Source organism: Cavia porcellus, unplaced genomic scaffold, assembly GCF_034190915.1.
Source record: "Cavia porcellus strain 051 isolate PalLab524CR breed Dunkin Hartley unplaced genomic scaffold, mCavPor4.1 scaffold_14, whole genome shotgun sequence".
NCBI classification, from domain to species: Eukaryota; Metazoa; Chordata; class Mammalia; order Rodentia; family Caviidae; genus Cavia; species Cavia porcellus.
In genome coordinates this window covers 71686657-71714564 of record NW_026947497.1, presented here as the reverse complement: position 1 = coordinate 71714564, position 27908 = coordinate 71686657, and the positions used below count along the sequence as shown (strand labels likewise).

Below are 27908 nucleotides of genomic sequence, written 5' to 3'. Positions count from 1 at the left end.
GTGTCAAAAGTGTCAAAAATACAAACAACTTAAGAATTCTGCTAATGGTAAATATCATTAGGCCACCTGAATTTTAAGGAAAACTTAAACATTGAAGCCTTACTTATCTGATTTTCAAATTCTGGTTGTGCCTCTTTCTGGCTGTTTGAATTTGTAATAAATTAGTTTTCCTGAATCTCTATTTTCACAACTATAAAATGGGGATAGTTATCTTGCTCTTGTTATAACTGGGATGATTAGATGCCTTGATTTTGTGATTAAGTAGAACTTGCTGTCTCTTTGTCTCTTTAACTAATCCCTACTTATTTCTCGCACGATCCTTTAAAAAAAATGCAAAGTCAGAAGGATAAAAAACACTGCAAACTAGGAAGAAAATATTTATTTTTAAATGAAAACAATAATCTTAAAAACTAAAAAGTGTAGAAGTGGCTTTTTCATACACTTCAATATAAACCATCAGCAATGTGCTCCACGAGAGAGATAACTATCTGCATGGAATGGAACACAATGTTTTGTCTCAGTGTCCTTTTTGGGAAATTAATGAAACTCTCTGGATGAGACATCTAGCTGAGGATTTTCTGAATTAAGGTGTGTGTAGCAAATAGTGTCATATGCTGTAGACATGCTGTTGACTGTGAACCTGTTACTGGAGAGACAGAGAATGGTTGGATTGCTTTCATTTCTAGTATGTTCTCAAAAGACCATGTGTGCCATAAAAATATCTAACAAGACATGGTTCTTATCTGCTTTTCAAAATTTGAAAGTAACCATGCAGTGTACTTCAAAAATTCTCTCTGTGCCTTTTGAGTGTAACTTCTCACGTACTGTTCTGGTTTGTTCCTGAATTAATGATAATTGATTAATTAACAGATTTATATCTCTGAATAAAAATTGAACTTTCTAAATTAAACATATTGAAAGCTCTTCTAAGAGTCAGGAATTTGATAAAATATAAGAGGAACCAGAAAGCCTGTTTTGATTTTAAAATATTTGTTCCAGGTTTTGTTGTAAGACTTGTGTCTTGTGTTGAATATAGGCATTGTCATAACTGAATGAACCTTTAATTGTAGACTTTGCATGGCTTTCAAGGGAAGAAGAATTTACTTTTAATTATCTTTGGTTAATTATCTCTGCATTAATGACCTAACTGCGGTTATTCATCATATGGAAAGTACAAATAGAAGGCTAGAGCCAGAAAGAACACTTCTAGACAAGATCTTTCTCTCCACTGTCAAAGAGACTTACTGTTTCTATAATGCGTCCTAGAAGACTGAATAATTCTTAGGATCCTAGGGTTTGATTAATGGACAAAATCTTTCTGACTCATCATTACATAAAGTGACTGTATTAGTTATGGTCAATTATTTATAAATGGAAGATATCACTCCAACAATTTTCAGAAAAAGGTAGGAAATATATTGGCATGCATCACTGAAAGTTCCAGAGACAGAAATTGCTATAAGTATTTCCTGATTTAGGGACTCAAAATAAATTTTCAAGAATCATGCTTTATTCTTATTTGTCTCCTCTTTCTCACTGCATTAGCTTAATTCACATTTTTTATCATTTAGCAAGAAGGATTTAGTAGCTCCCATTCTCTCCACAATCCATTAAAAGATAATTTTCTTTCCTAAAAGTTCCAAAGCAGTACCAGCGAATTTCTTTGGAGTAGTTTGGGTTACATGTCTTCTCTAAAACTAATCATGATAGCCAGGAAATTGCTACTTACTGGACAACTGAAGTTTACTCTCTTTTGGATCTCATCCTGCTCATTAAGCAAGAAGTGAAACAAGGGAAGAGCTGTATACCCCAGAGAATCAGAATGTTACCACCGTGAAAACGGAGCACGGATGCTGGGTTACAAAAAATATATTGGTCATGCATTTGTCAAGCGTATTATTCTGGGGTTCACTTCAAAGTTTCATGTCCAACACTAAATGATGATGGCTATAATGTTACTTCAGAATGATTTATATAGAGTCTTCTATATGTGAAATTCATATATAGACAGACAATGCAGATGTCAAGCAGGCAGCAATAACTACACATAAAAAGAAACTATGAAATAGCTAAATAAATCAGTATGTACAGGTTAGAAAACAAAGAACATAGTTCTCATGCTTCAAAGTTACACTTACATGGATCAAGAAACAGCTCCAAAATTGCATACGTATCTGGCAAGAGTCCGTTTCTCTATATATGCAACACTTACAAGCTCATCAGAGAATACTGGACCATTCATTCCCAGAGCACTTGAGTCCTATTTGCAACAGCTATATATATATATGTGTGTGTGTGTGTGTGTGTGTGTGTATGTATATGTATATATCTTCTGGTCACTGTCAAAACATCAAACTCTACTCTTGGAAAACTCTTCATATTCCCTCAACCTGATCCTGTCATCCTACTCATTTATCTGCTGGGGTCAGTCAGACTAATTTCATAATCGAAGTCATATTAACACAATCCTCTCAGAAGACGTTTCCTGACACATAATTCATGTATGATTTTGTCTTTCCTTCTTCCTCACATCTATCTATCCAGCTTTCCTCAAGCATGACAACATTTTGAAACTCAGTGAGTCATTAGCAAAATCACTGTTGTTAATCTTTTTCCTGTAAATTCTTTTCTTAACTAATGGAAACTGGATTGTCAGAGGAGATACTGCTTCTCCTCCAGCCCTCTCAGGCAGAGCCTGCTATCCTTCCCTATCGCTCAGACAGCTGGCTAGTGGTAAAATAAATATCCTCCTTTCCCTTTGTTTCTGCTCCTGGGCCACTATCCCTTTATCCTGTATAAAATTAGCATTAAATTTTATATAAATCACCCAAATTGCTTTCCAGATGCAGTCATCCACTAACTCCTGATCTCTGCCACCCCCTACAATTTGTAATTTTATTACCTAGATCACTGTCAATGCCTCCCCAGCACTACCTCAATTCTCGGTGATTAAGGTTAAGAAAGACTATGTGTAATTTGACCCAGCAGTTTCTTATCTCCTTTCCTACCATGGTCCTCTTTTTGCAGATCTTCCTCTCTCCCTGCTGCCACTCTCTCACCATAGACATTATGATGTGGAAGAATTTCAACTTTTTGTAATCTGTTTGTAGTATTTTGTTTCTAGCTCACTTAAATTAGAACACTCTTTTCAACAATCATTTGACTTCATCAAGACTACTAATCTATTGGACCTATGACTTTTCACTATTCCTACACTCTCCCATATTCTCAGTTCCTTCCCTCTAGAGTTTAGATTCAAGTCAATCAGCACAATCAAACACTGACAAGCACTTTCCTCCTGAACAGTGCAGGCAAAGTGATGTGGGGTAAAACCCACACTATGCTGGTCACCATTGTTATACAGATCCTTATTGCTCCAGAAATTATTCCACATTTTCCTTGGGAATATTCACTCCCTTTCCTAGCAACCATTCCCTATTTGGCCATTTTATCTAAAATTCAACATCTCCTCTCACGTTCTCAGTCTAGCTGATTACCTTGGTTCTTTTAAATTTAGAATCAGTAGAAAAGGCTGACTTCAGATTCTCAGCACAGTAACTACTCACCTTCCACTATCTCTCCCGTTCCTTTGAACTCTGTGCTCTTGGAAAACATCTCTTTTAATTGTGCACTAGATTCTATTTACTCAGGGTCATGCTTCCAGCAATTTGTTCCTGTCTACCCTGTGTGTTTATTCTTCTCTTTCTATCTACCTGTCCTTGAATACCCAAATGTGAAGGAAAACACATACAAGTGGTCAACAGTTACATGTCAAGTGTAGATTATTCTTCTAAAGTGGAGTTTTATTGTTGCTATTTTCATCAATGCAGGAAGAACAGCACCAGGACAGTTTTTTATGTCAATTTGCACTCCTAGAACCTCATGTCTTTATTCCCCTTCCCATCTATATTTCACTAATTGTCATAATGCTGTACTTAATTTTCCTTCTCTACTTTCTTAAATCTACTCCATTTGGGGTTTTGCATTTTGCAAGGGACTTCTTGTCAATTTTTTCAGTTAAATCTTTCTTCATAAACTGAGTAGTGAATTCTCCATCCTGATCTTACTTGGCCCAGCCCCTGAACAAGACGTTGGTCATTCCCTGCCCTTCAGATCACTTTCTTCAGTTGACATCCAGGGCTTTGGATTTTCTGGTTAATCTCATTTAAGACTTTTTAATTCTTTCTCATTATCTTGATGTCTCATCACTTGGATATCTCACTTGTTATTATGTTTCTTCTTCCAATCAGCATCCACTGTTTAAATAATGATTTCTGATTATTTCTATATGAATATACTCTGCCTAGACTTTGTGTCAAATGGTAGACTCTCACCATTAAGCTATCACTTAAACATTATTATTGATTTTTTTAAATTCTTTTTTGTACCCGGAATTGAACTCACAACCTCTCACCAGCCACATGGGAGCTTATACAGGGACTAAATCCCCTGCCCCAGTACTGATTTCAAGCCAACTTGAAATTAACAGTAAAAAACTCTGATCCCCTCTCCCCATCAAAGTTCCATCTTTCTATTTATTCAAACCAAAAACACGAATTGATTCTTGACTCCTCCCCTGCCTTGACATTGCAGAAACTCCTGTCTGCTCAACTTTCTAAACTACATGGTTTGGAAACTCACTTCATTGCTCGTCTGACAATAGGCTAATCTAAATCTCTGCCGTCTTTTTCTTTGTTTAGTATAGTAGCCTTCAATTCCATCTTTTTTCAGTAAATTCTATTCTCCACAAAACAGGTAGTTTTTTGTCAAACTGTAGGAAGATCAGATTACTCTGCTTGGATCACTCCCAGAGACCTCAGCTCTGTGAGTCTCTGTTCCTTACGTTCATTATCTCGGGAGGACGAACTTCTACGTAGCATTTGCAAGATTTCTTGGTCTTTGGATAGTACTTGGATTCAAGGATGAAACACAATAGCTAATACTTGATGGGAAGACAGAGAGTAAGGCCTAAATATTCCCTTTGTTTCACCTTGGTCAAAAAAGTATTGGCTAATTCCCTAAGCTAAAAGCCATAGCTGTCGGTCTAGAGTTCATTGCTTACAGATGCCCCTGGTTACTTAGAAATATTTCTGTTCTTGGCCACTTGAGGTCTAGAATAGTGATACTTCCTGCTGATACTAGTACTGTGTGATACATCATCTCATGCTTAGTTTCCTAAACCTTGGCTGCACATGTGTGAATAGGGAATTTATTATACTCTCCATAAATTTCTATTTCTGGCCATCATCTGTTTTTCTGCTATATTTGCCATCTAACTTGGAATAAAATGAAGTCTTTAGAATGTCATATATATTATTGTCTCCTCTGTCCAGTATCTGACTTCATGGCCTATTTGTCATATTATTTTTGCACTCCAACACAGGACTTCTCACAGGGATCTTCTATCAATACTATTTAAAACTGGAAGTATCCTCTCAGTACTCCCCACACCTCAAAACTCCTCCATCTACTTCTATATCACATTCTGTATCACACTGATATATTTGGTTTCTTTTGTAACTCTTAGCACTAGCATGGAAGATGGGTGGAAGAATGAAGTTATTCTGCTTTGTTCTTTTATGTTCTGTTTTTTGTAATAGTACAGAACACAGAATAAATACATAATTAAAGTACTTACTATTGAATGAGTAACTGAATGAAAATATGGAAGAATGCCATGTGGGATTTAATAAAAAAGAAAGCAAAAATTAAAAATGGTATTTGAACTGAATGTAAAGTATGAGCGTATGAGAAGAGTGTTTTCCAAGATCAAAGCATCCTGAATATATCCCTATTGTGCAAAAATGTTAAGAAACAAGTTGTTTAGTTAGATTGTTGGGTTCAGTCCATTATAGAAGCAAAAGGAAATCAGGCATAGATAAGAGAATGGAGAACCCAAAATGCAAAGTAAAACAAGCCCAAGTAAATTCATTTTGGAGAAGGTTAGTGCCTTGGCCAGGATGCTAGCCTGAAAACATTGATCCTGTGATTAGCAGACACAATTAGAAAGTGGTACACTCATTAAGGAAAACCAAAAAGCTGCTATGACAAATGATGAATCCTGACCCTCCACAGGGGTGGTGAGCATGGACTGGATGGCTGATCCATGTAGTGTCTTGCCAGGTTGCACTGGCCTGGAGAAGACAGCATATGTGAAGCAAGGTGTTTGGAAGAACTGATTTCTTCATTACCATCTGACCTTACCCCAAGACATTATTTCATTTTCCTAGTATTTTCTGGATTTTGACAATGAACAGGTTTAAGTGATTTTTTTATGTTTCAATTCATTAGCCGGAGATACTCCATAGTGCACTGCAGGTAGACAGGATTTGTCACAGCTTGGCGTTTTGGCATTTTGAGCTTATTTAATAGCAAGATCACAAGCAGAACATCTGCCGACGAGCCTGGTGCTGCTTCCAGCATCGGCTCTTATTGCAGAGCTGAGCAGGAAGGGACATCCTGAATTGAAGTGGCAACCAGGCCAGGCAGGACACAGCTGCATCTCTTCCCACTCTCTGGTCATGGATCATCTACCTTCAAGTAATGCTGATGGCCACATTTACCAGGGCTGAATGTGTATTGGGAGCTGCAGGATTCCAATACTGGAATTCTTTTCACACACTGATGAACAGAAGCTCAAAGAGATGCCTTTGATAAAACACTTTATCAGGGATGGGGGGAGATATAAGAAAGAGGCTCTTTTATTACTAATGGCAATCATTATGATGATGAATTTACAGATATGCCAATGGAAAGACTTATACATGGCTGGCACCAGGCTGAGTGTTCAGTTAGAGATTTTATATATATATATATATATATACCTCCTCATCAGGGCTGTAGCATAATAGGTAAAACAGACACATACAGGTTTGCATTTCTATCAGCAGTATTATGAATGATGCAAGAGTGAGAGATGGAATATCCTATTTTCCCCAGGTAAAATTCCACAGATTTCAGAACAGTTGAGCTGAACTTGAAACACTGTAAGAGCTCTTATAATAAAGGAGGAAAGGGCAGATATTCCAAACAGAAGTAACATTCGCAAAGACACATCAGACTATGTGGCATGTTCAGGGAATCGAATAGTGTGTATCTAGCTTAAATTCTTGAGATACTTGGGAAGAAGTAGGAGAGAAGAATTTTGAATGACTTTTTGGATGAGAAATTGAGGATGCGAGAAAAAGAGATCTCAGGGATTTGGTCTGATTTTGTGCAACTCAACTAGCATGTAATGCTTTTATAGAGAAAGCCAAGTTCTCTTACACATCTGGGCTACAGTTATTCCTGGAGTACATCTTCAAACCTAAAAAAAACTTGTAGAACCTCATAGCTGAGATGTACTGATGGCACTCCTTACTCAAGGGGCCACAGAAAGGAATTACAGCTTGGACTAGAACTTAGATTTCCTAACTTCCTGAAATGTTGCTATTTATACATTGTATGATTTTAAAACCAGACTCCATTCATTTCTGGGATATCGTGAAATATATCATCATAAGAAGGTTGCTATGAATTTGTACTGGGTGAGAGATAAGGTCATAAAACTATTAAGAAGACCAAAGTTACCATTTGTTTAACCTAATTTACAAACCAGTCACCTTAGACCTTGAGATTTAAATTGATTTAGAGAAACTGGAGGCACCAAAGGTGAATCATGAACAAGTTCCATGTAAACACAATATATCTTCCCAGAGCTGCTGGTTCCAGACAGCAGCGGAAAACAGATAAGGGAGAAGCTAATACAACTTTGCAAGTGAGAAATGTGTGTTATAAGGACTGGAAGCGAGCACAGGGAGGGAGTGGAGATGGCTCATCCCAGACAAAGCCTCCTGCTTGTTCAGCATTCTTCCTACTATCACCAGACCCCAGGGGTAGCTGTGTATATACGCAGAGGGTAATGGATTATTTAAGCTTTACTCAGTCAACCAATGAATCATAGAATTATAGCATCCTACAAATGTCTTCTCCAATCCCATCATTGTGAGGTTTCAGAAGTACGAGACAGAGGATAATATCACTTGTCTAATGTTACATGACCATTGACGTTCAGAGCGAAGAGGGGAGTCTCAGTTACTTCAGGCAAAGCGATTACCCAGTGGTTGCTTTTTGGAATAAACGGTCACTTCCAATATATCTAAAGGTTATTCCAAAATTAAATTTAAATTTCAAGAGTCAGACCCCAAACCAACCATGTGGCTCACCAGCCCCATCTATCTTGTACCTATATTCCAGAGCATGGCTTGCGTTCTCTGTCAAGCAGGAGAGGAGATGGGTGAGGTAGAGAGCAGGACCCCAGAAGACATAATTTTCCCCATGCTGTCATTCTTTGCTAGGCAAAATAATGTCCTAACCAGAGAGAGCCAGGTCTCATTGAAGGGGCGGCACCTCTACTGCCAGTGGGTTACCAAGTTAGGGCTGAATTTGAGAAAGTTAAAGACCAGATGGTTTGTGAAGGTGGGGTCCTTAATTTATTCAACTGAAAAGTAAAAAGCTACCTGTGTTACTGTGATGAAAAGCGTTGTATGTCCTCTGGCACACCTTCCTTCAAGAGGGAGAGGTCAGGGCAGGGGATTTAGTTTAGTAGATAAATCACCTGTGCCTGCAAGTGAGGATCGTGAGTTCAATCCTAGTCAAAAAAAAAAAAAAAAAAAAAAAGGAAAAAAGAGGGAGATGTCAATCCCTCACCTCCTGGATTGGATTTGGTCTTACAATTTATGTATGGCAAATGGAATATTGCAGAGACCACAGTGTCGTTTTGTAAATAGGTTAGATTGTAAGGGGCACTTTGGCTTCCTCCTTGATCTCTGTTTTAGATCACTCGCTCTGGAGTACTCAAGAAGTCCCATGGGCAGGTTCCTGCAGGGAAGTGTCCAAGGCAGAAGCTGAGGTTTCCTACCCACAGCCAGGCCTTTGTGGAAGACCTGGCTTCTCTATCCTCGGTAAGACTCACATGCACAAACCCCACTCAAGAGTTTGGGAGTCTCCTGCTTTGTCACGTTCAGCAAGAACCATGTCTCTAAGCTGAGACCAAATTGCTGACCCATGGAAACTGAGTAATACATACTCATTTCAGTTTCTAAAGGGTTATTTCTTACAGCAATGCAAAACAATCAGGGTTGTTTTTCCTACTTCTTACTTATTCAGATACCATTTTCATTGCTTTTAACACTTAAAGCAACCAGTAGCTAAACTTTCTATTTATAAATTTCACATATAAAAGATTCCAGTTAGATCATGTGCTTTGGACCATGTGCTTTGACAACACTCCATTACTCTACAATTTAAGCGAATTCCCTTTATTTTCTTACCTTTCTTTGCTAACAAAATACTAAATATTAATACTAATATTAATACTAAAATATTAATACTAATATTAATAATGCCACCAAACATGTATTCTATAGATTTTAGAGCTTCATATTTATCTAATCTTAGGTATTCAAGATAGGTATTGTTATATCCCCATTTGATATATAAAGAAAGTAATAATATGAAAATAATAATGAGTTATTTAAAGTTGCACTTTCAAAAAAGAATTTATATTTCAAAGTATATCTTCTGAGTCCATTGCAACATTTTTCTACTACATCAAGGGTGTTTATAATGAAAATAACCATCCAAGTTTCTTCCATAAATCCTGAAACCAATTACATACTGTGCATTTCATTCCAATACTACAGAGATCTTACTCATCTCTCTTCTATTTTATATTACTGATGCTTAGAAATGGGTTAGTGGAGCTTGTTTTTCCCTTGTTTTGTGTGTTTCTCTTCTTAGAAATAATCTACAATAATTGTCTTCATGCATAAACAACTCCTTATATCTTAAACATCTTATCCTGTTTTAGATGACCAGTGACATGAAATAATAAATATTAGGGGTTCCCATTTTGCTACACAGATTAGTAATTGTGTTGATTATTCCTATAAGTTTATCTTATGTGCATTGTTATTCTTCTGTTTTATGTAATTTCATAATAATGTCAATAATATAGACATAAAGTATTATAAATGATAAATGATTATTTTTAAAAATTCAAATACAGTATTTAGCAATATGTTTCAAGATATTTTACTTTAAAAAAGAATACTGTCTACCATATGAGGATTTGTTTTTAACTTTTTATTTCATTTTTAGAATATATCATCATTGATTTTCCATTGAGTAATTTTCAAAAAGTTTAAAAGTACTTAAGGCAATCATCCTTTATAAGAACACACATCTAAATCATTCAGGGAGATTTACTAGGCTGGGATCAGTACCAGCTATTTACATTTTTTTGAAAGGTGATGTTTAATTTTGGTTATGAACCACTTTCACAAGATATTTCAAACCATGATGCCATTAATAATAAATTAACTGAAAGCACGTGACACAGCCTATGACAATAGAAAAATGAATAATACTAGATGCCTTGAGTCTTAAGTAAATTATGAGTATCCCACTTTATCTTAATTTTTTAAATAAAACAAGGGAGTGTAAAAACACCCATTACTTAACATAAAATAAAAGTAACTCATGATCTGATTTCAGAATTTATCTGGAGGCTGCCTTCTCTCTTCCCATTGAAACATTTCAGTGCTGTTCTTCGCATTTAAATGGTTTTCAATGTTCGAAATTCCCAAGGGGAAAAGCCTTTGAATTATTCTTAAAAGGTTTTGAATTTGGACCTTACATTAGGAAATGACACTTCTTTGTTCAACCTTGTAACTCACTTACACTTTAACATCTTACAACTCATCTTTGCCAGTCCAGAGACTTTTTTTCTTAGAATCAAACAATAGTTTACATAATAAAAAGTCTTATCTTTAATACAAGCATAATCCAGATCATAGAGAGACTGCAACCCACACTAGCATGTGTTTCTTTATCTGAGCTTTTAACTTGCACATTTTTAATCCCCTGTTTAGTGCTTCAGATAAATGGCTCATATGTAGTTTTTTCAATGACTGTGTTACATGCTCTGCTGTGTTCTAAATGCCTTCAATTCTTCTGAGGCTCCTTGCATATCCAAAATGAAATGGCTCATTTGCAGATAGTTTGAGCATCACATTCTTAGGGAGCTAACGCCACTGAAAGGAAAGTAAGCAAGTACAGTGACTTCCACATCTTTAAGCATGCTTCCTCTTCAGGAGAAGCTGTCAATATCAGTATGCTTTCATCCAGCAACTCTTATTTGGAGAACATTTATGTAAAATATGTACTATTTTCTGTGTGCTATTTTATCCTGTTACCTTGGGGTGCTGGCAACCAAGCCTTTCTATTCCTTCATTATCAGAGCATGAGTTTTGTCTCAATTTATAGCATTTTCCCTGTTCAGGCTATCTCATTTTCATTCTCTATCTAGAAGAAAGAAACTATGTATGTCTGTATTTTCTAAGGTCAACTCATTTTTTTCCCCCTAGGGACACAGAAAGACTGTACTATCTCTGACTTTCCCTATGACCACATCAGGATCTTGGAGCTAGTCCTGGTCAATAAATTCTATGAAAATAATGGATGTGGATATAACCTGAAGTATAGATCAACAGCAAGCGACACACTTCAGATGGCAAAGCTACCAAAGGGGGGAAAAAAAAAATGTCCTGTTGGACATGTGGCATAAGCAAAAAACAAGGCTTCGTGTATGGAATTGCTCAAATGTTGGGGTTGTTAGCCCCATAGCTTATCTTATTCTAATTAATGCACGTGATAACTACAGCAATCCCACCAAGTCACAAATGTCAATGTTCGATATTTCATGTCTCATAAATACATTCTACAAGTCACTGTATACAACTGTCTCCTTGTGTCGAGCCAATTCCAAGGGCTAACCATGCCCCGTAATTTGATCTATTGCCTGCAAACACCTTGTTAAAATGATGATTCGTAGTCCTCTTTGGCTGGAGAAAATCGGAGCCTACAAGAGTAAAGAGGAGTAAAAGAGAAGTAAAAATTAATAGCTCTTAAACATTTTGTTTCTCATCTGAGAAAGTTATTTAAAGTACAGATTGGACACACCTACTTAGTTACTCTTGGGTTGGGTCAAGAACTATCCATCTCAGTACGAATATAAAGAGGTTCTTGTGTGTGACTCAAGAAATATACTTTGTGAAGTCCAAGACAAAAACCCTAGAGGAGGCTTTCTCTCCTTACAACCTGAACAACAATATAGGAATTATGAAAAAGATTTGAAAAGTTATTATAAGTAGTAGATTTCCAAGTTTTACCCATGAAATACCATATTCACATTATCAAGGTCACAGTTGAAAATAATGCAGATTGTTAGACAATGCCCAGCACCTCATACAACAGCCCTTCAGCCAAAGGGATCTGCCCTGAGTTGTGAGTTGTCCCCAGTGATTCCCAGATGCACAAAAATTTGAACATTACCATAGGAGTTATCTGTGCTGTGCATATCTTAATGATGCGTTCAACTTATTATCCATACCTTTTTCTGAAATGAACATTAGTTTTCCAATCACTTTAAACCTTCAATATGGAAGTGAATATCTTATTACTAGAGTTCTAATAGTTATTAAGACTAGTTATCCATGAGATAATTTTAGAATGTATAATATCTCCCAAAGCTACTGAAAGATTAAACTTCTTTTCAAGGTAACTATTGAATGCATTTCTGTATTTCATTAAGAAAAATGCAAAATGGTATATTTGGGGGTAAAACATATGGCACAATCATTGAGACTAGAAGACACTAAAAATGACTGCTTTTTAAATTTACAATGTGTAAAAAGAACGTCCTATAAAATCATGGTATGACAAGATCAAATGACACCCTAGTTTATACAGTTACCTTAAATGGATTTTTATTTGATATTCTGTGGTTCTACAGAAATAGTTCCATCTGGAGGACTTTGTAATAATAGTATTATCTTTTGTTTCCTCCAGTTGACACTGGAAAACCTGTTAGGAGTTTAGATTCCCAACTTGCTTGAGTGTCTTTAGGAAAGTCACTCACTCTAGATAATAGATTCCCGTTCCAAACTGAATTAGTACTTTTTAAAAAAGAAGTAATTGATATGACGCAAACTTGTAATATACCAATTAATGCTCACAACACTCAGTGAGATTAATATTACCTCCATTCTAGCTAGCAGCAGATTGAAGTTCAGAGATATCACAGCTGAGCTAGAAAAAAGACTACTTGACTTTAAACTCACATTCCTAAAAAGCCAATATTTATTTCATAATGATATATGTATTTATTTAACCTTATAATTATGTCATTTCCATTACACATACTCATGGCTTATAAGAAAAATGTGCCCTTACTATCACTTGTCTCATTGAAATATATGACACTATCACATTCAGCTGTGGCATAATGGGTCAAGGAATAATAACAGAATTTCTGGACCTTTCTCCATAAAGTAAAAGTGTAACCCATTATCATTCTGACCCCTAGGTCACTAATTCCCAAAGCTGGGACTTTGCATTGCTTACGCTGTACTTATATTGTCAAAAGAAATTGATACTTATCAAAATTTAGCCTTGCGAGTGCACAAATTACACAGCTGTTCACAAGAGTTCAATGTTAAATTTCATCTTTTCTGCCATTAGTTCTTTCATTTATGTTTCGGCACTCAGAAAATAATTTAGAAATAACAAAAGTAGTATGTCAGTTTTTGCAAAGATATTGTGCAGTTTGGGATACTGTGTTAACAAAACATAAGGCTAAATACGGCTAGGAGACCCTTCCTTTCCCCCCTACAGGCTTGGCAGCCTCTGATGTTACACATCCTTAACAAATTTGGGGAGAAGCTGCCATCCGTCTGCCAAGATAAGACCCTTGAACACACATCAAACATGGATTACTATCTTCAAGCAGGCATGAAATATAGAACAAGGCCTTTCCAGTTAATAGTCTGTTGGGATTTCTTGTCGTTGTCTAATGATGTGTTCCACGGTGAGTAACATTCACTCTCTGGACGACCCTTATCTCCTCCAGTGTAGAGACGAGCTTTTTTGTTTCTCGTTCCAACAGTGAAAGGATCTGACACTCACTGAGCTAAGCTCACTTGCAGCCAGGATTAACAGACCAAAGGTGACTGCTCAAGTCACTACAGTCTCTTCCTATTTTGATCTGCTTCCGTTTAATAGCAGACTTTGTTTCTAATTTTCTTGTAAACCCACAAGACAGGGGACCTCTCCAGAATGTATAGAAGACACACTCAACTTTAGTGTTTTCACTGTCCTGTAGGAGGGGGTCAGATTAACCATATTCTGAAGGCTCATATGTCTTCAGTTTGTGGGGGCATAAACATCCCCACACATTCTCAGGGCCAGCTCTGCTCTCCAATGCCAGCACTGCCAGTGGCACTTGAATCCCATTACAACATCTGTTCTTTGGCTGAATTCTTTAGTTTGAAATTACCAGGGGCCCTCAGGCTGGACATGTCCCACAGATGTGTTTTCCTTGGCTCTTTGATTTCATTTTACTTTTTAAAAATAACTCTAAGCCAGCCTGTAATTGAGGAAATACATAAAAATCCACACTTTTTGTTTTTTTCAAAAAACTAGAACATCTGGCAACACAGGGGGATAAATCAATGAATGCCAGCAAACAAATGGAGCTGAATAACAACTGTCTCTCTTTTAAGAAATATGTGCTCTTCAGTCATCTAAAGGTTCATTGATCCCTACTGCAGTACAGACTTGAAAATCAAATATCATACGTTCTTAATTTTTATGGGAAAATGTCTGCAGGAAAGAAAGTCTTGTTTGTACTATATTCCATCCACCTCGGTACAGTACTAAGTAGGGACCAATGGCATTATGCTTATATCTAGCACTGTATTAAAAAAATTGTTATCTTCTGATCCCTGTTGGTGTTTGCATTTAATATCCCTTCTCAGTTCTGAATGAGCAAAAGTGACCAGACACCAAAATCTACCCTGAACACTTTACAATACCGAAATTTTCTGCTGTCAGCTTTGGAGAGAACAATAAAATTATTACATGAACTTTGTTTCACTGAAAACATTTCCTGACTGTCTTTTGGCTCTTTCCTAGATTTGTTTTAATATACATCAGGAAGAAACTATAGGGACAGCTTGGTTTCCCTGGTACCCAAACCAAATCTCAATTTCCTGAAATGGACCACTCTTCACTCACATTTGAATGCAAAAGTCAGAAAAAGTAGAAGGGAGAGGAGTTAAAAACTTGTTAGTACAAATGAAGTGACATAAAAATAGAACTTTATTGATGCTAACAATGTTTGGAAGTTCAAAGCACACTAATGTACAGTGAAACAGAGAGTGTCCTGTATTCCTAGGCGGGGATGTTTGGTTCTTTGGGGTAAAGGCGTTGTAGGTTTGTCTACTGAGCTTCTGTCCTACAACTTCCACCAGAACCAACTCTTCCCCACGATGCTCCCTTGGTATATACACACCCTGTAAGCTTCACAGCCCAAGGGCACCTGACTGACTCATCATAAAATGAAATCAATCCACAATGGAAATGTACTTAAGTTATTGGGTCACTGTTAAACCATCGGGAAGAGGATCAGACTTTAGGCAATGTTCACATACTGACCTTCTAGGGCCCAAGAAGAGTGTGCTCTTCTGAGGCCAATAGAGGGAGTAACTCTGGATTCAGGTTCTTCGGGTCTTTTGACTCCTAGAAATAAATAGTTTTTAAAAATCAATAAAAGGGACACAGACCTGATAGTCCACTAGACGATAAAAAGTCAATTATTCCCAAAGGTTCATGACAGAAAGAGGGGTTAGTAGGTAGGGATAGGCAGCAACCACCCAGTAACTATAGGATATAACCACGCAGTAACTATAGGATATAAAAGTCATTGTTATTAGAGAGATCTGTGAAATGGTGAAGAGCAAGAGCAGAGATCTGGGACACAGGGGGTCCCAATCTGGTGCCATTTGGTATCCACTGAGTGTCTGGTTCTTGGGGGGCAGGCTTACAGAGGTGCGTCTCCCACTGGGGTTGGGTGTGGATCTCTGCTCGGCTCTTGCTTCTCAGCTGGCCTTCTCCTTCGCAGTAGGTGACACAGCAGCGGCAGGCTGCGGAGGGCTTCCCTCGGGGTTTGGACACTGTGCCTGGGGCTGCAGGGGCCCCCGAGGGCCTCTCTGAGCTCTGCAGTTCTGGAGTCTCTTTCAAACGACTTCTCCTCCTCTGAACATGCTCCAGACTGATGTCAGACTGAGAAGAGCAGCTTTCATTCCAGCCAGAACTGGCACTCAGACTTCTCAGGGGAAGGGCCAACCGCAAGGCCTTCCAGAATTTGGAGCCGGAATGTTTGGATTTTTCTCCCTTCCAGCTCACAAAAGACACAGACTCCTTCAGCTGCAGGATGCCTGGGTGCGGGCGCTCAAGTGGACGATACTCAACCACAATGAGCTTGGTGGCGATGGAGTTCTGGCACATGACTCCCAGTTTGAACTCCAGCATGCTGATGCTCTTTTCTGTCACATAGTCGGGACTCAGGACCACGATCATCCTCCGGCTCCTCTGAATGAAATCAAAAACTGCTTCCACTGTATCTACAGGAAAATGAGAAAACAGTATAATGTTGACTGAAAACTTTTTAGCCCAGGTCCGCATGGTCAAACCTAAAAAGGGCAGGCAACAGAGAAATATGTGAGAATACAGATTTTCGATACTCAAGAAATCAAGTAATCTCACTGACTCCATCCTCTTTCATAGTTGAGGGGAATTTACTAACTTCAAAGAGGAGGAGGGAATTCAGTTCAATCCTTTCCTGCTCCTGCAAAACCTTATTTTGGCATCCCTTTCTTTAACAAAGTCTTCCTTCCATCCCCAAATCAATCACTCAATCAATCAATCAGTAAGTAAAATTGGTATTTAAAGCAACCAACTCTAAAAGCATCTCCTTCTGTGTTGTTCTGAAATATCCATTTCTGCAGGTTTGACCAGTCACATATCTGACCCCCAGCGTTTGCAGGATTTGACAACAGTTGTAATGCTGCTATGTTTTCTCCTTACCAATAGACTATATATGTTCAGGATTTTTCTCTTATTCCATCCATAATGTAATTTAAATTCACCTCACCACTGTTATAGTTTTCTATGAGGAATATTCTGCTTATGTATGGGTCTTCTAAGAATATTTGAATAGCAGACACGATGTTTTGATCAGCCAAATACAGCAGGAATTACTGCCTTCTGAGATCCTTAAATTATGTATTTCCTTTGATATCTAACTTAGGGGTGTAACCTTGGCTTTGTTGTCAAATAATGTTTATTGTTTTTCCTTCCTCCTTCCTTCCTTCCTTCCTTCCTTCCTTCCTTCCTTCCTTCCTTCCTTCCTTCCTTCCTTCCCTCCTTCCTTCCTTCCTTCCTTTCTTCCTTCCTTCCTTCCTTCCTTTTTTGTCCTTTCATGAACATGTATGAGTGTTTGTGTGTGTGCTCTGTAAAGAACTGGCCAGAAATCAGCCACAAAACAACGACAAAGGGTACTAACCAATCAATTAGTTAAGACTTTTACAAATCACTCAATTCTGATAGTTAATAAGGTGGATTTGGGCAGGTCCCAAAAGAAAGTTCTTCAAATAAATGCGGTACTTAATGCACAGTGAGATTTAGGAACTCCAACAGTGAGATTATCCGAAAGAAAGTTGTTTCACATGTGTAAATCATGGCTCTGATAACCCTAAAACAGACTCTAAAGACAAACTTCAGTTGTACTTACACTTTGGAGACACTTTTCAGCTTGTGACGACAGCGTGAAGGTGTGAGTATGACGATTAAGAACTTGAGAGAGAATGAGGGGGTTACGAACCTTCCCTAATTTTTGTTTCCAATCAGAGAATTTAACATGGATTTGAATATGAATTGGAAAAGGTGTCAGTTTTCAAGAACATTTGATTGACTTAATAAGAATGTAAACATATTTTAGAGCATTTTTGTTTTGAAATTGCAAGATAAATTTAAACTGTTACTTCTGTTCAAAACCTGTGTGTGTTTGGGCATGGTGGCAAACACTGTATGCCCAGCTATTGTAAGGTAGAAGCTGGAGGATGGCTGTTTGAGGCCTGTCTGGGCTACAAAGTGAGTTCAAGGCTAACCTGAACTACATACTGAAACCCTGTCTCAAAAAAAAAAAAAAAAAAAAAAAAGAAAGATAAAACCTCTGAGTGCAATAATCTTCAAATTCATGTGTGTGTTCTGGTACTTTTTGTCCTCTCTAGCGCTACTCAGAATTTATGAAGCTGCTTGTGAAATAAAATGGAGAAAATAAGACTAGAAACCTTTCTATTTCTTCTGGCTCATAAACACAAAAAAGCCCAACATGGCTGGCATTTAACGCAGCAATTTTGTACAAATTCCACAAGTGTGTGGGGTAGGGGTGCAGGGTATGTCTGCTGTTTTTCCTCAAAACACAGAACTCACTTTAGAAAAGTGTATGTTCTTTTCAATAGGGATACCACAATTGAAAATACAATCCTTTGTTTGATCTAAAAATACTGCTTTTAAGAGCTTGTTGCTGTTTAAAAATGTGTAAATGTTTCCAGAACAGAGAGGACATACATTTGAAGGAGGACAATGGTAAATACAGATCTACGTGGCAGAATTCCAAATGTAGTCCAGTGAAAAAGGAGATGCTTCTCAGAAGAGGCTTCACAGAGACCCAGGGCTCCCCACTTGTTACTGTAAAGGAAGCGCCTCCCTTTGTGGCAGAGTTTAAGATAACTTCCATATTGTCAAAACTTCCCACTTGACATTGAGAGCTATTATCGTATCTTAACACTGAATAGTATTTGCATGGGGAGTAGCAAATTAGATTGTTTTCTGTTTATCTCAAACAAGATGTGGCTGTGCAATAATGGGGTAAATTTTTTTTTTTGCAGCACTAAGTTGGTTTTGAAGTCATAGTAGTGGCACAGAACCCTGTAATAGGCAGGGACATTTCCTTCTTTAAAAGTCATAATCTTCCTATAATTTTATTCCGTATCTAGGATACTGGTGGAAGAAACAATAGCAACTTTTTCTTCTCCCTCCCTCCCAACCTCTCTCATGCCCCACGCTATTTCTGTTTCTTTCTGTCCTTTAAGCTTTGAAGTGTAATAAAAAGTGAGCACCTAATATGGAAGATAGCTCTACATTAAAATCTCCCTGTCTCTATTAATTGTTTTTGTTTTCAAATCCTTCAATCTGAGTTCAGTCACCTACAAACTGCACTTAAGAATAGACTTCTAGGGTGGTGAAACAAATTGGACAACTATATGAATGAGTAGCATGCAGCGAACATCTGAATAAATAATTTGACTAAATTATTCCTAAAATGTCTGGTGAGCATCATTTGAAAGAATATATACTAATGTTTATTGAATTCATATCAATTCCTAATACTAACTGTAGAGCATCGCCTTACATGAATTGATGAGAAACATAGGCTTTAAAAGTTCCGTGTAGTGTAAACCGGTAGCAGATAAAAAATATTGCTGAAATAGTGTCCTAGCTGATTGTGAAAGTTATTTTACATCTCTTGGGTAGGACAGAAAAACAAGACAGTCTAGTTACATGTGCTACAAATGCAATACTGTTACATGTGTCTCACATGTGATACTGTGGATTTGCTTGGGTGAAACACTTAGTGGCATCCGTAAATGACTAAAGAAAATATCTTGAGACTTTTAACAAGGTCAGTAATAACTTGGTGAGTGGTGGTAACAAAATGTTGAGACTGAATCTTTTGAGTAGTCAACACTATGTCCAAGAAGGTCATATAAGTGTTTAAGGTTGAAAGCAATTTAAGACTCATCACTACTTATCCAATGCAAAAAGTTCACAAGTAAAATCTAACATGAGTTCAGGAAGCCTCTTTTGTAACTCCTGCAATGGGAGATGCATCATGTACGAGAACAGTGAATTCCATTAACGTTCAGCTATACTATAGGTGTTTCTTAATTGAACAGACATCTACTTCCTTGTAACTTTGACTGATTGATCTTAACTCTAACCATGGGTACTGGTTGGCAAAAGTCAAGTACTTCAGTAGAAAAATTTTTACCAAGTTAACCAGCTCCGAGGATGTTACAGGGATTCAACAAATATTCTTTGAATAAGTGGATATAAATAGGAATTATCCTAAAAGTAAGGTGTCATCCTTTATCTTTAAGGGCTCAATATTACCACCCCAAAAGAAAATACATCCAAATATTTTTCAGTGATTTATTTGAAGTTTTATAGGAATGCCTCTCTGATTCAAATTATCACATATTAATGCAGGGCATTAATCTTTTGATCTCCTTCCAGAGCATCTGTCTTGGAGTCATATTAAGTCTAAAAGATAAAATATTCATATAACTACCCATGAACCAAAACGAGTAAGTTTGTATTTCTTTTAATAAAGGAATCAATCCTCTCCTGCATTTCTATGTCTGCCTCTACACACACACACGCACACACAATACACACACACAAATACGCACAAGATATCCTAGTACACTTAATTCTTTTGCTAATTTGTAAAGGAAATATTCTTGATAAGAATTTTCCTTCTTTCTCAGATTTCTCTCAGAAAGAAGCTGAACTACTGTAACTTATTTGATTTCCTTTTATAAGTATAAGCATTTATTTTTATCCCCATATTTATGCCCAAAGATGAAAATAAAGACATAAACACATGCACAAAATAAAATTCAAAGCTGAAAATAAATGGTTTATTTTAAAAATACGTAAAATTTACACACATCAAATGAAAAATGGAAAATACAAAATTCATGAATAAAATTAAAAAGGTAACCTTAAAATATTAAAACCATCAAAAGAAAATTGGTAAATAACAAGTGGGGTGACCATGTTTCCCAATACAACGGAATGCTTTTTTATTAGAATACTACGGAATCATCTAAGTTACAGTACAAAGGAGAATTAAATAAACTGAGTTTGTGGAATTAGACATTCTATACAGCATGACTCTTTGTTACCCCGGGTGCAGAAGGTCCTTGTAGCACAGATCTAAAACCACTAGTTTTTTACTTCTTTTCTGTTTTTGTAATTAAGAGACATGATTTGTTCTTGCTTGATCAATTATAAATATGTGTCCCCATCTCCCTCAAATAATCCGTACTGGGCATCTTCTGAAACATAAAAACACTAAACTAAACAAAACTTGAAACTAAATTCTCTTAGAATGAGACTTGTGGCTTAGAGTTGATGTGCTCTATATTACAACATTTGGAAGCATTCAGTTCCGAACATAGTAATATAAATAGAAAAAATTAATTTCTAGGCATACCCAACAGGATTTGGGATAAATATGAATGGAAAAGTGCAAAAGAAATGCAGCATAACAAAAGAATAGCCCCCAGGTGATGAGACTCTCCCTTCTTTACCTAAACTCAAGCCAAAAAAAAAGATGAAAGTTTACCTGGAGTCAATTCTCCTCTGGCATTATGATTTGAGTTAATAGGAGGACTAATAGTTATTTGTAATAAAGAAAAGCATTAATAAGTCTAAAAATAATGGTTCGAAGAATGCCACCATATCAAGATTTTAGAGGAGAAACTTCTTCCTCACACAGAGAATGGTTTATTATGGACTACAACACTGATGCAGGACAATATAACATAGAAGTTAATTTTAGAGTTGCTTATTCACATTTACACTACTGAGATAAGGGCCTTCCTTAACTTATGGATTATTGCGTTGCCTATTTATAGGTATATTCATTGTCCTGTATTGTTCAACAGTTCCCATACCTGAGCACAGAGATTAACATAGCTTAGTTTCTCAATGGCCCTGCTGGGAATAGTACAGAAGATCAATTAATACCAGATGGCTGTCTAGTGTTTAGCAATGACCATGGATGCTCAGTGAACAGCTGATTGCCCTGCAACCTAGATCACCTACTGTAGGCAGTGGTAAGTTATGACACTCATCTAAAGAAGATAGCTAATGGCAACTACCACTCTGTGAGCTGTGAATTCACAAATATTAACGAACTGAAAATACCAACACAAACACATAACAGTACAAACACAATTTAAAAACAGCACAAAAGTAAAAGTTCCTAGTGGCTTGTAATACTGTTTCAGTGGTCATGATATATACCAGCCAAATAGAAAATTCATGTGCATACACAGAAACACTGATTATGGATATTTATATCTACACACACATGTATGAATTTTCTCTGCATGAATATGCATGTATGTATATTCTACATGTACACAGATATACACTATTCTGTAAATTCTGCACTTAGAGCTGACTTTTTCAAATCTGACGTGTAGTACAATTTTACTTAAAAGCAAGTTTAATTGACAGTAACCTTTTAGGTGGGCTTATTTGGAATTAAATCATTATCTGTACTGATGACTAAATTATGGGAAGCACAATTAATTCTTTTAGAATATTAATGCTAAAAGCACCTCTCAAGACCTCTCTAAATCTACCTGCTAAAACTTGTAATAAGGAGACACAAATATGGAGAAATCTTTTTTCCAATTCTCACATTAGCAAGGCTAGGATTCAAAGACAAATTGCCAAACATCATCCTCTGTGCTCTTTTCATAAGTCAAAAATGCACTAAAAGCATTTTGCTACTTTCTTGCTCTCCATTAGCACCATTCAGGGTTTCCTCTCAGACTGCACCAAGTGTGAGCCACCTACAGCATCTGCTTTGCTTTTCACCTGTAGGCTCTGAGTGACTGATGTAAGAACTGAGGAGTTAGATGCATGGATACAGTTCAATCTGTAGATGACTCAGAATTGACTATAATACAGCAAACATTAAGATCTATTTTTCAAGTTTACAAACATGATGTTAAGTACCTGAGATGAGGGAAAATGTGGAATAACAGGAGGAAATCTAGCACGTTCGTTAAATCAACGGTAAGGAACATTTTTAGTTACACTGTTTTCTATCACCCTAAGTGGGTGTAATGCTTAAAGGTGAGCAAACATACCCGGCAGCTAAAATGACTGTATGCCCTGATTATATTTTAAATTTTTAATGGATAAGTAAAAAAGTAAAGGAGAAAACTGCATTCATAATCTTGTAATACTCCTGACAACAGGTAATGCATCTTCAAAAGATCTTTAAATCTACAGGCAAGGTTGCTCCATAGTGTTAAAATGGAAGCCAGAGAGAGGGAGGGGAGGAGAGGGAGGGGAGAGGTGGAGAGGGACTGGTAGCGGGTGGGAGGGGGAGGAGAGGGGAAGGGGGAGGGGGGAATTCTTATCAACCAAGTCTCTGCCTGCAAAGAACATTCTTAGTGACATCAGAGACAGGCAAGACTTGACAACATCATTCTGAACCTTGGTATTGCCTGAGTAGCAGAACAATCAGCCATGCAGTCGCCCTGAATTTATCCCCATGAGGAGGCTCATTCAGAATTATTTTTCTGCCTATCAAACCAAGAACTGGCAGTGATGAAAAGGAAGCTCTTCCTTCCAGGAGCACCCCTGGTTCTTTTCACTCCTTCCATTTCCCTTTCATACGTTTTTCAAGGATGAATAGGACAGACCCTGCTTGTCACTGCTAGAGCGCCTGGGGCTTTTCTTCACTGGCATGGCCACCTGCAGCTGCTTCCAGAACCTGCCCTGTGGATACTTGGATTTCTCCCCTTTCCATTTAATGACTGTGAGCACCGTCTTAGCCCTCTTCAGCTCTTTCACCTTCGTCTCCTTCACAGCTTTGTACTGTACTAAAATGACGTTGATGTTGCCCCGAGAGGCCATATTTTCTAGGCCAGCCTTGAACTCCAGGAGGGCTTGGGTTCCCTGGAGCACGTAGTTGGGGCTTAGGACAACCAGGAGGCGTCTGCTTTTCTGAATGAAGCTCAAGGTCTCGTCTGTGACAACTGGGAAAGAAAACACCACGGGGATTAGTTTTGGCTGAGGACCCTCCAGAAGCATCGGGCTCAAGGAGCAAATGTAGCAGGCTTTAGATGACAGCTGAGAAATTAAGTAAAATTTTTTTTTTAAATTTTTTTTTTTTACCAGGAACATTTTAAAAAACTTTTTTCTGCTGTCTACTAACTGTCATGCTGTCCAGTAACTGTCAGTTTCCTAAGGGAAACTGGACACTATATAAGTATATTCTCCTCCCAAAAGAATTCCAAATGAGACAAGACTGTGACCATGGTCTTCAAAAGTAGTATCTGAGCCACAGGGGATGTGTTGTACCAAAATCAGTTTCTTCAGTGTGGCATAGCGTGGCCCATTGGAATTAGTTTTGAGTCCCTCTTCCTACCCTTAGACACTAATGAACAGACTCTCTAGTATGGAAAGAATTAAAGTTACCTATTACAGAATCAAAATCATAAAATTTCAAATTTTTTTCCCTACCACAGGGGAAGAAGAGCAGAACCTTCATGTTTAGAAAGTCTCTATCTATGGTTGGACAGCTCCCTGACTCAGAGAAATATTATTTCTTGGAGTAGGAATTTCAAAACTTCTGGCCAGTCCAATAATACTTCAACTAACAGTTTATTCCCAACTGTGATTCTACCTCATTGTGCTCTAGACACCATATTTGTTTCTAGATTTTTCTCTTTATAGTCTTTTTTTAATTTTCTTTTTTTTTTTTTGCCATGTATTTTAGCAACTGTCAGCTGATGAGTCTGCTTTCACTAACTGGCAAATACTTTCTCCAAGTAATAAAAGTAGAAAAATGAAAATGCAGTATAATTTTATCCTGCTGTCAGGGCTCTGATTAATTCCTGTCACTAAATTCTTCAGACTAATCTCTCTTTATAGATGCTTAGCAAGGACTGCATAATCCCCTCCATGGGTTAGAGACACTGTCATCTCCAGGTAATGCTGTCTTTGTGAGCCCTATATCAAGGCTGAACAGTCTGAGGCAGTCGTTTTGATTCTTAATCTGCACAGGTACCAAAAGCTTGCAATTCAAATCTAGGAATGCAACATGGAAGAGAATCCAGGAATAAGACGCTATCTACTCCAAGCAGCTTCATTGGAGGCTGACCATAGGTTGTAAGCATAGAAAAAGACCTAGAGGCAAAGTGGATTGAGTGAGAAGCAGGGAGAATCCAAAGTGATTCAAGAGTCATGTGTTAAAAGCGAGATGCAAGGGGAATTATGCAGAGCTTGAGTTCTTCGAAGAACTATTAAATCTTATTGGAGGCTCTTACCTAGTTATGTAGTGTTTATTTTTCTTTAACACTTCACATAGTAAACAAGTCACTGTTGGGTGACTATATGGTGAATAAATGAACAAGTAAGGGATGTGGTAAATTAAATATTAAAATGAGTGAAATTTATTCCTTAACTGTATAATTCATGATTTCCTGGCAAATTTACACTAAAGGAGATGTTTTCTATAGGACACAAGTATGATGAGCCTCTGGTTGAGGACTGGAAAGATAATGAAAGTGATCCATCCAACTCAACTGTATTTGTCTCAATTATCCACATATTATTTTTCCAAGCCACATAACAAATGATTAACGTAAACAAGATTTTTGAGGAAGAAAATTAGCTTGTCATGCTTACCATCAGAGCCACTATATAAATTTCAAAGAGCCATTATATAAATTTCAGGTAGGGATTTTAGCAGCAGGTTTATAATTGTTACTGTTTTAATACTCTCATCATTAGGGTGTCACCAGCTGCACTTGACCTATATTGTTGTTTTAAAATATTCATGAACTGAAGCTTTCCTTTTTTAAATCTATGAGAGTGCTCTATAGCCTTACACATTTTACCCTACATCTCCAATTAATAATTGATAGAAAAGAGGATGCAGAACTAAGGAAAAGGAGGATGTGAGTAGCACTAGTTTGTCAGAAAATAAGGAAAGGAAATGCCCAAGTAACAAAAGGAAATATTCTAATTGTTATTAGTGATGCAGTCTCTTCTATACCTCAATTTCAACAAAACTGAGTAAACTTCAGGTTGCAAAAGAAACTTACTTTTGTACATTCTTTGTAAAAAGAAAATTCTAGACAAATCAAATGAAATCAACCTAAACCTAAAATTCTAAATGTGACTAAACAGAACTTTGAACATTGTGGTACTTGAATAGAGTCCTCATCCACCATGTACCCAATTTTCTGGTAAAGAGTTCTTAAAAATTACAAGGGCAAATATTTTGAAACCATAAGTCAGACTGAAAAGTGCACAGACTATAATGTGGTTTTAATTATAAAGATATCTCTATTCCTTTACAAACTGCACATTAAATATCCAACATTACAAATAGAAGCTATGAGTTTCACATTTGATCCAAAGTGAAGGATCACCTTTGCCTTTCAGGATGGTGTCATTTGTACTCATCTGAAATACCTACTTCCCCCAGGTAGACTGTCTCGATCAAAGATGCACAACTTGTATCCAAATTCATTCTCCAAAACTCCACGCAGGGTCAGTAAGACAAATTCTTCTTCTTCAGCATTTCTTGCATAGGATACATAAATATCATACTCCTTTCCATCTACCAAAAGGAGCACAGATCCAATATAAATTAGGAGAGTTTATTAATAGCACTACTTATTTTTTCTTAAATCTAACTTCTGCATATTAGACAGTTTTATTTCTTACAAGCATAAATTACATGACAGATTCAATATGATTCTCTATTTGTGACAGTCTCCAGAAAAATGGCTATTTTATCTCTATGCCTTTAATTGCTGACATAATTACCATGGGAGCTCCCTAGGGCTTGGCAAAGCATACTTCAAGGTGTGTCTGTGTGTGTCATAAAGGTGTAACCTTGAGGTCTGTATCTAGGCTCTGGACCTTTTCTGTCTCAAGGGCTCTTCTGTGTTTTTCTTTCTGTCCCCTAGGAAGAAAGCATGTGTGCTATAGCATTCCCTTCTACTGTGACATGTCTGCCTTTGACAGAGTTAACTATGAAGTGAACTCTCTGAAAACATAAACCTAATTAAACCTCTTTTCCTTTAAATTGTGGTGTCAGGTATTTTGTACCAGCAACAGGAAAGCTGACCCATATAGTTGCCTAATCTAATCTCACTTAACTGAGTCTTTATTAGAGAAAGAGTGAGGTTTAGCCCATTTAACTGTGAATTAACAGAACAACAATGCAAAATATATGTGTTAGCATTTAATGCCACACAGAAAATTCCTACTCTTGTCATAGTATATCATTCAAAACTACATTAGTATTACAAATCAAGTAAATTTTTTTGACAGTGTTTAAATTGTAGCTGAACAGAACTACAGTTAAAATATACATGTATTCAATATAATAATCTTTCCCAAAATTGTGTGACTGTAGAAGTCATAAGTCATTAGAAATACAGATTGTGCACCTCTTCCAAAAGCCTGCTTCTTTAGAGTCTTTATGGGGTAGACATAGTCTGCACGTTTAGATGGCTTCTTTCATATTTAAAGGCATTTTTTTTCACTAGACCAGTGCTTCTTAAACTAATGCACACATGAATCACTTGGGAATATGGCTAAAATGTAGATTCTGATTTAGTAGAGATTAGATATAAAATTTTCCTATTGTTATTAGATGATGCTGATAGTCCTGGCTGATAGGGCACTCAAATATAAAGTGTGAACTTGCACTGTCCAATACAGATACCCCCAAAAATGTGTCTACTAAGATAGAGCTTGAGATAGAGCTAGTCCCTTGACATAGAGCTAGTGTCAACTGAGTATACTATAAGTATACTGTAGAATATATTCTAAATTTTGAGTATTTTATTGCCAAAAGGAATGTAAAGTGTCTCATTAACTTTTTAATATCAATTATGTGGTAAAATAAAAATATGAATATACAAAATCAGATCATTACTGTCATTTGTTTCTTTTTACTTTTTTTTAATGTAGTCATTAGAAAAAATTAAGTTTCATGTATGGTATCTTACTTTTCCTCATTGCTGAGAAAAAATACCCAACATTTAAAGCTAAAGGTGGAAAGATTTGTTTTGGCTCACAGTGTGTAGAGGTTTCAGTCTATAATTGCCTCACTCCAAGGTAGTGGC

General features: G+C 37.0%; 1 protein-coding gene across 7 annotated transcripts in view; it reads right to left on the bottom strand.

The window, feature by feature from the left end:
* Nucleotides 1-10110: 10110 nt before the first annotated feature.
* The window catches only part of Il1rap (interleukin 1 receptor accessory protein), a 134234-nt gene continuing 116436 nt past the window's right edge, over nt 10111-27908 (bottom strand). For 3 of the 7 annotated variants that reach the window (XM_023560290.2, XM_023560291.2, XM_063261232.1), the window contains 2 exons: nt 26246-26389; nt 15184-16505 (listed from right to left, as the gene is read on the bottom strand). In XM_023560290.2, the coding sequence (XP_023416058.2) occupies nt 15787-16505; nt 26246-26389 (863 nt within the window). In that variant the 3' untranslated portion in view covers nt 15184-15786. Of the gene's footprint in view, nt 11903-15183; nt 16506-20626; nt 23796-26245; nt 26390-27908 lie in introns of those variants that run through there. The other 4 variants (XR_010051668.1, XR_002788345.2, XM_023560293.2 and 1 more) reach the window with 4 other exon arrangements.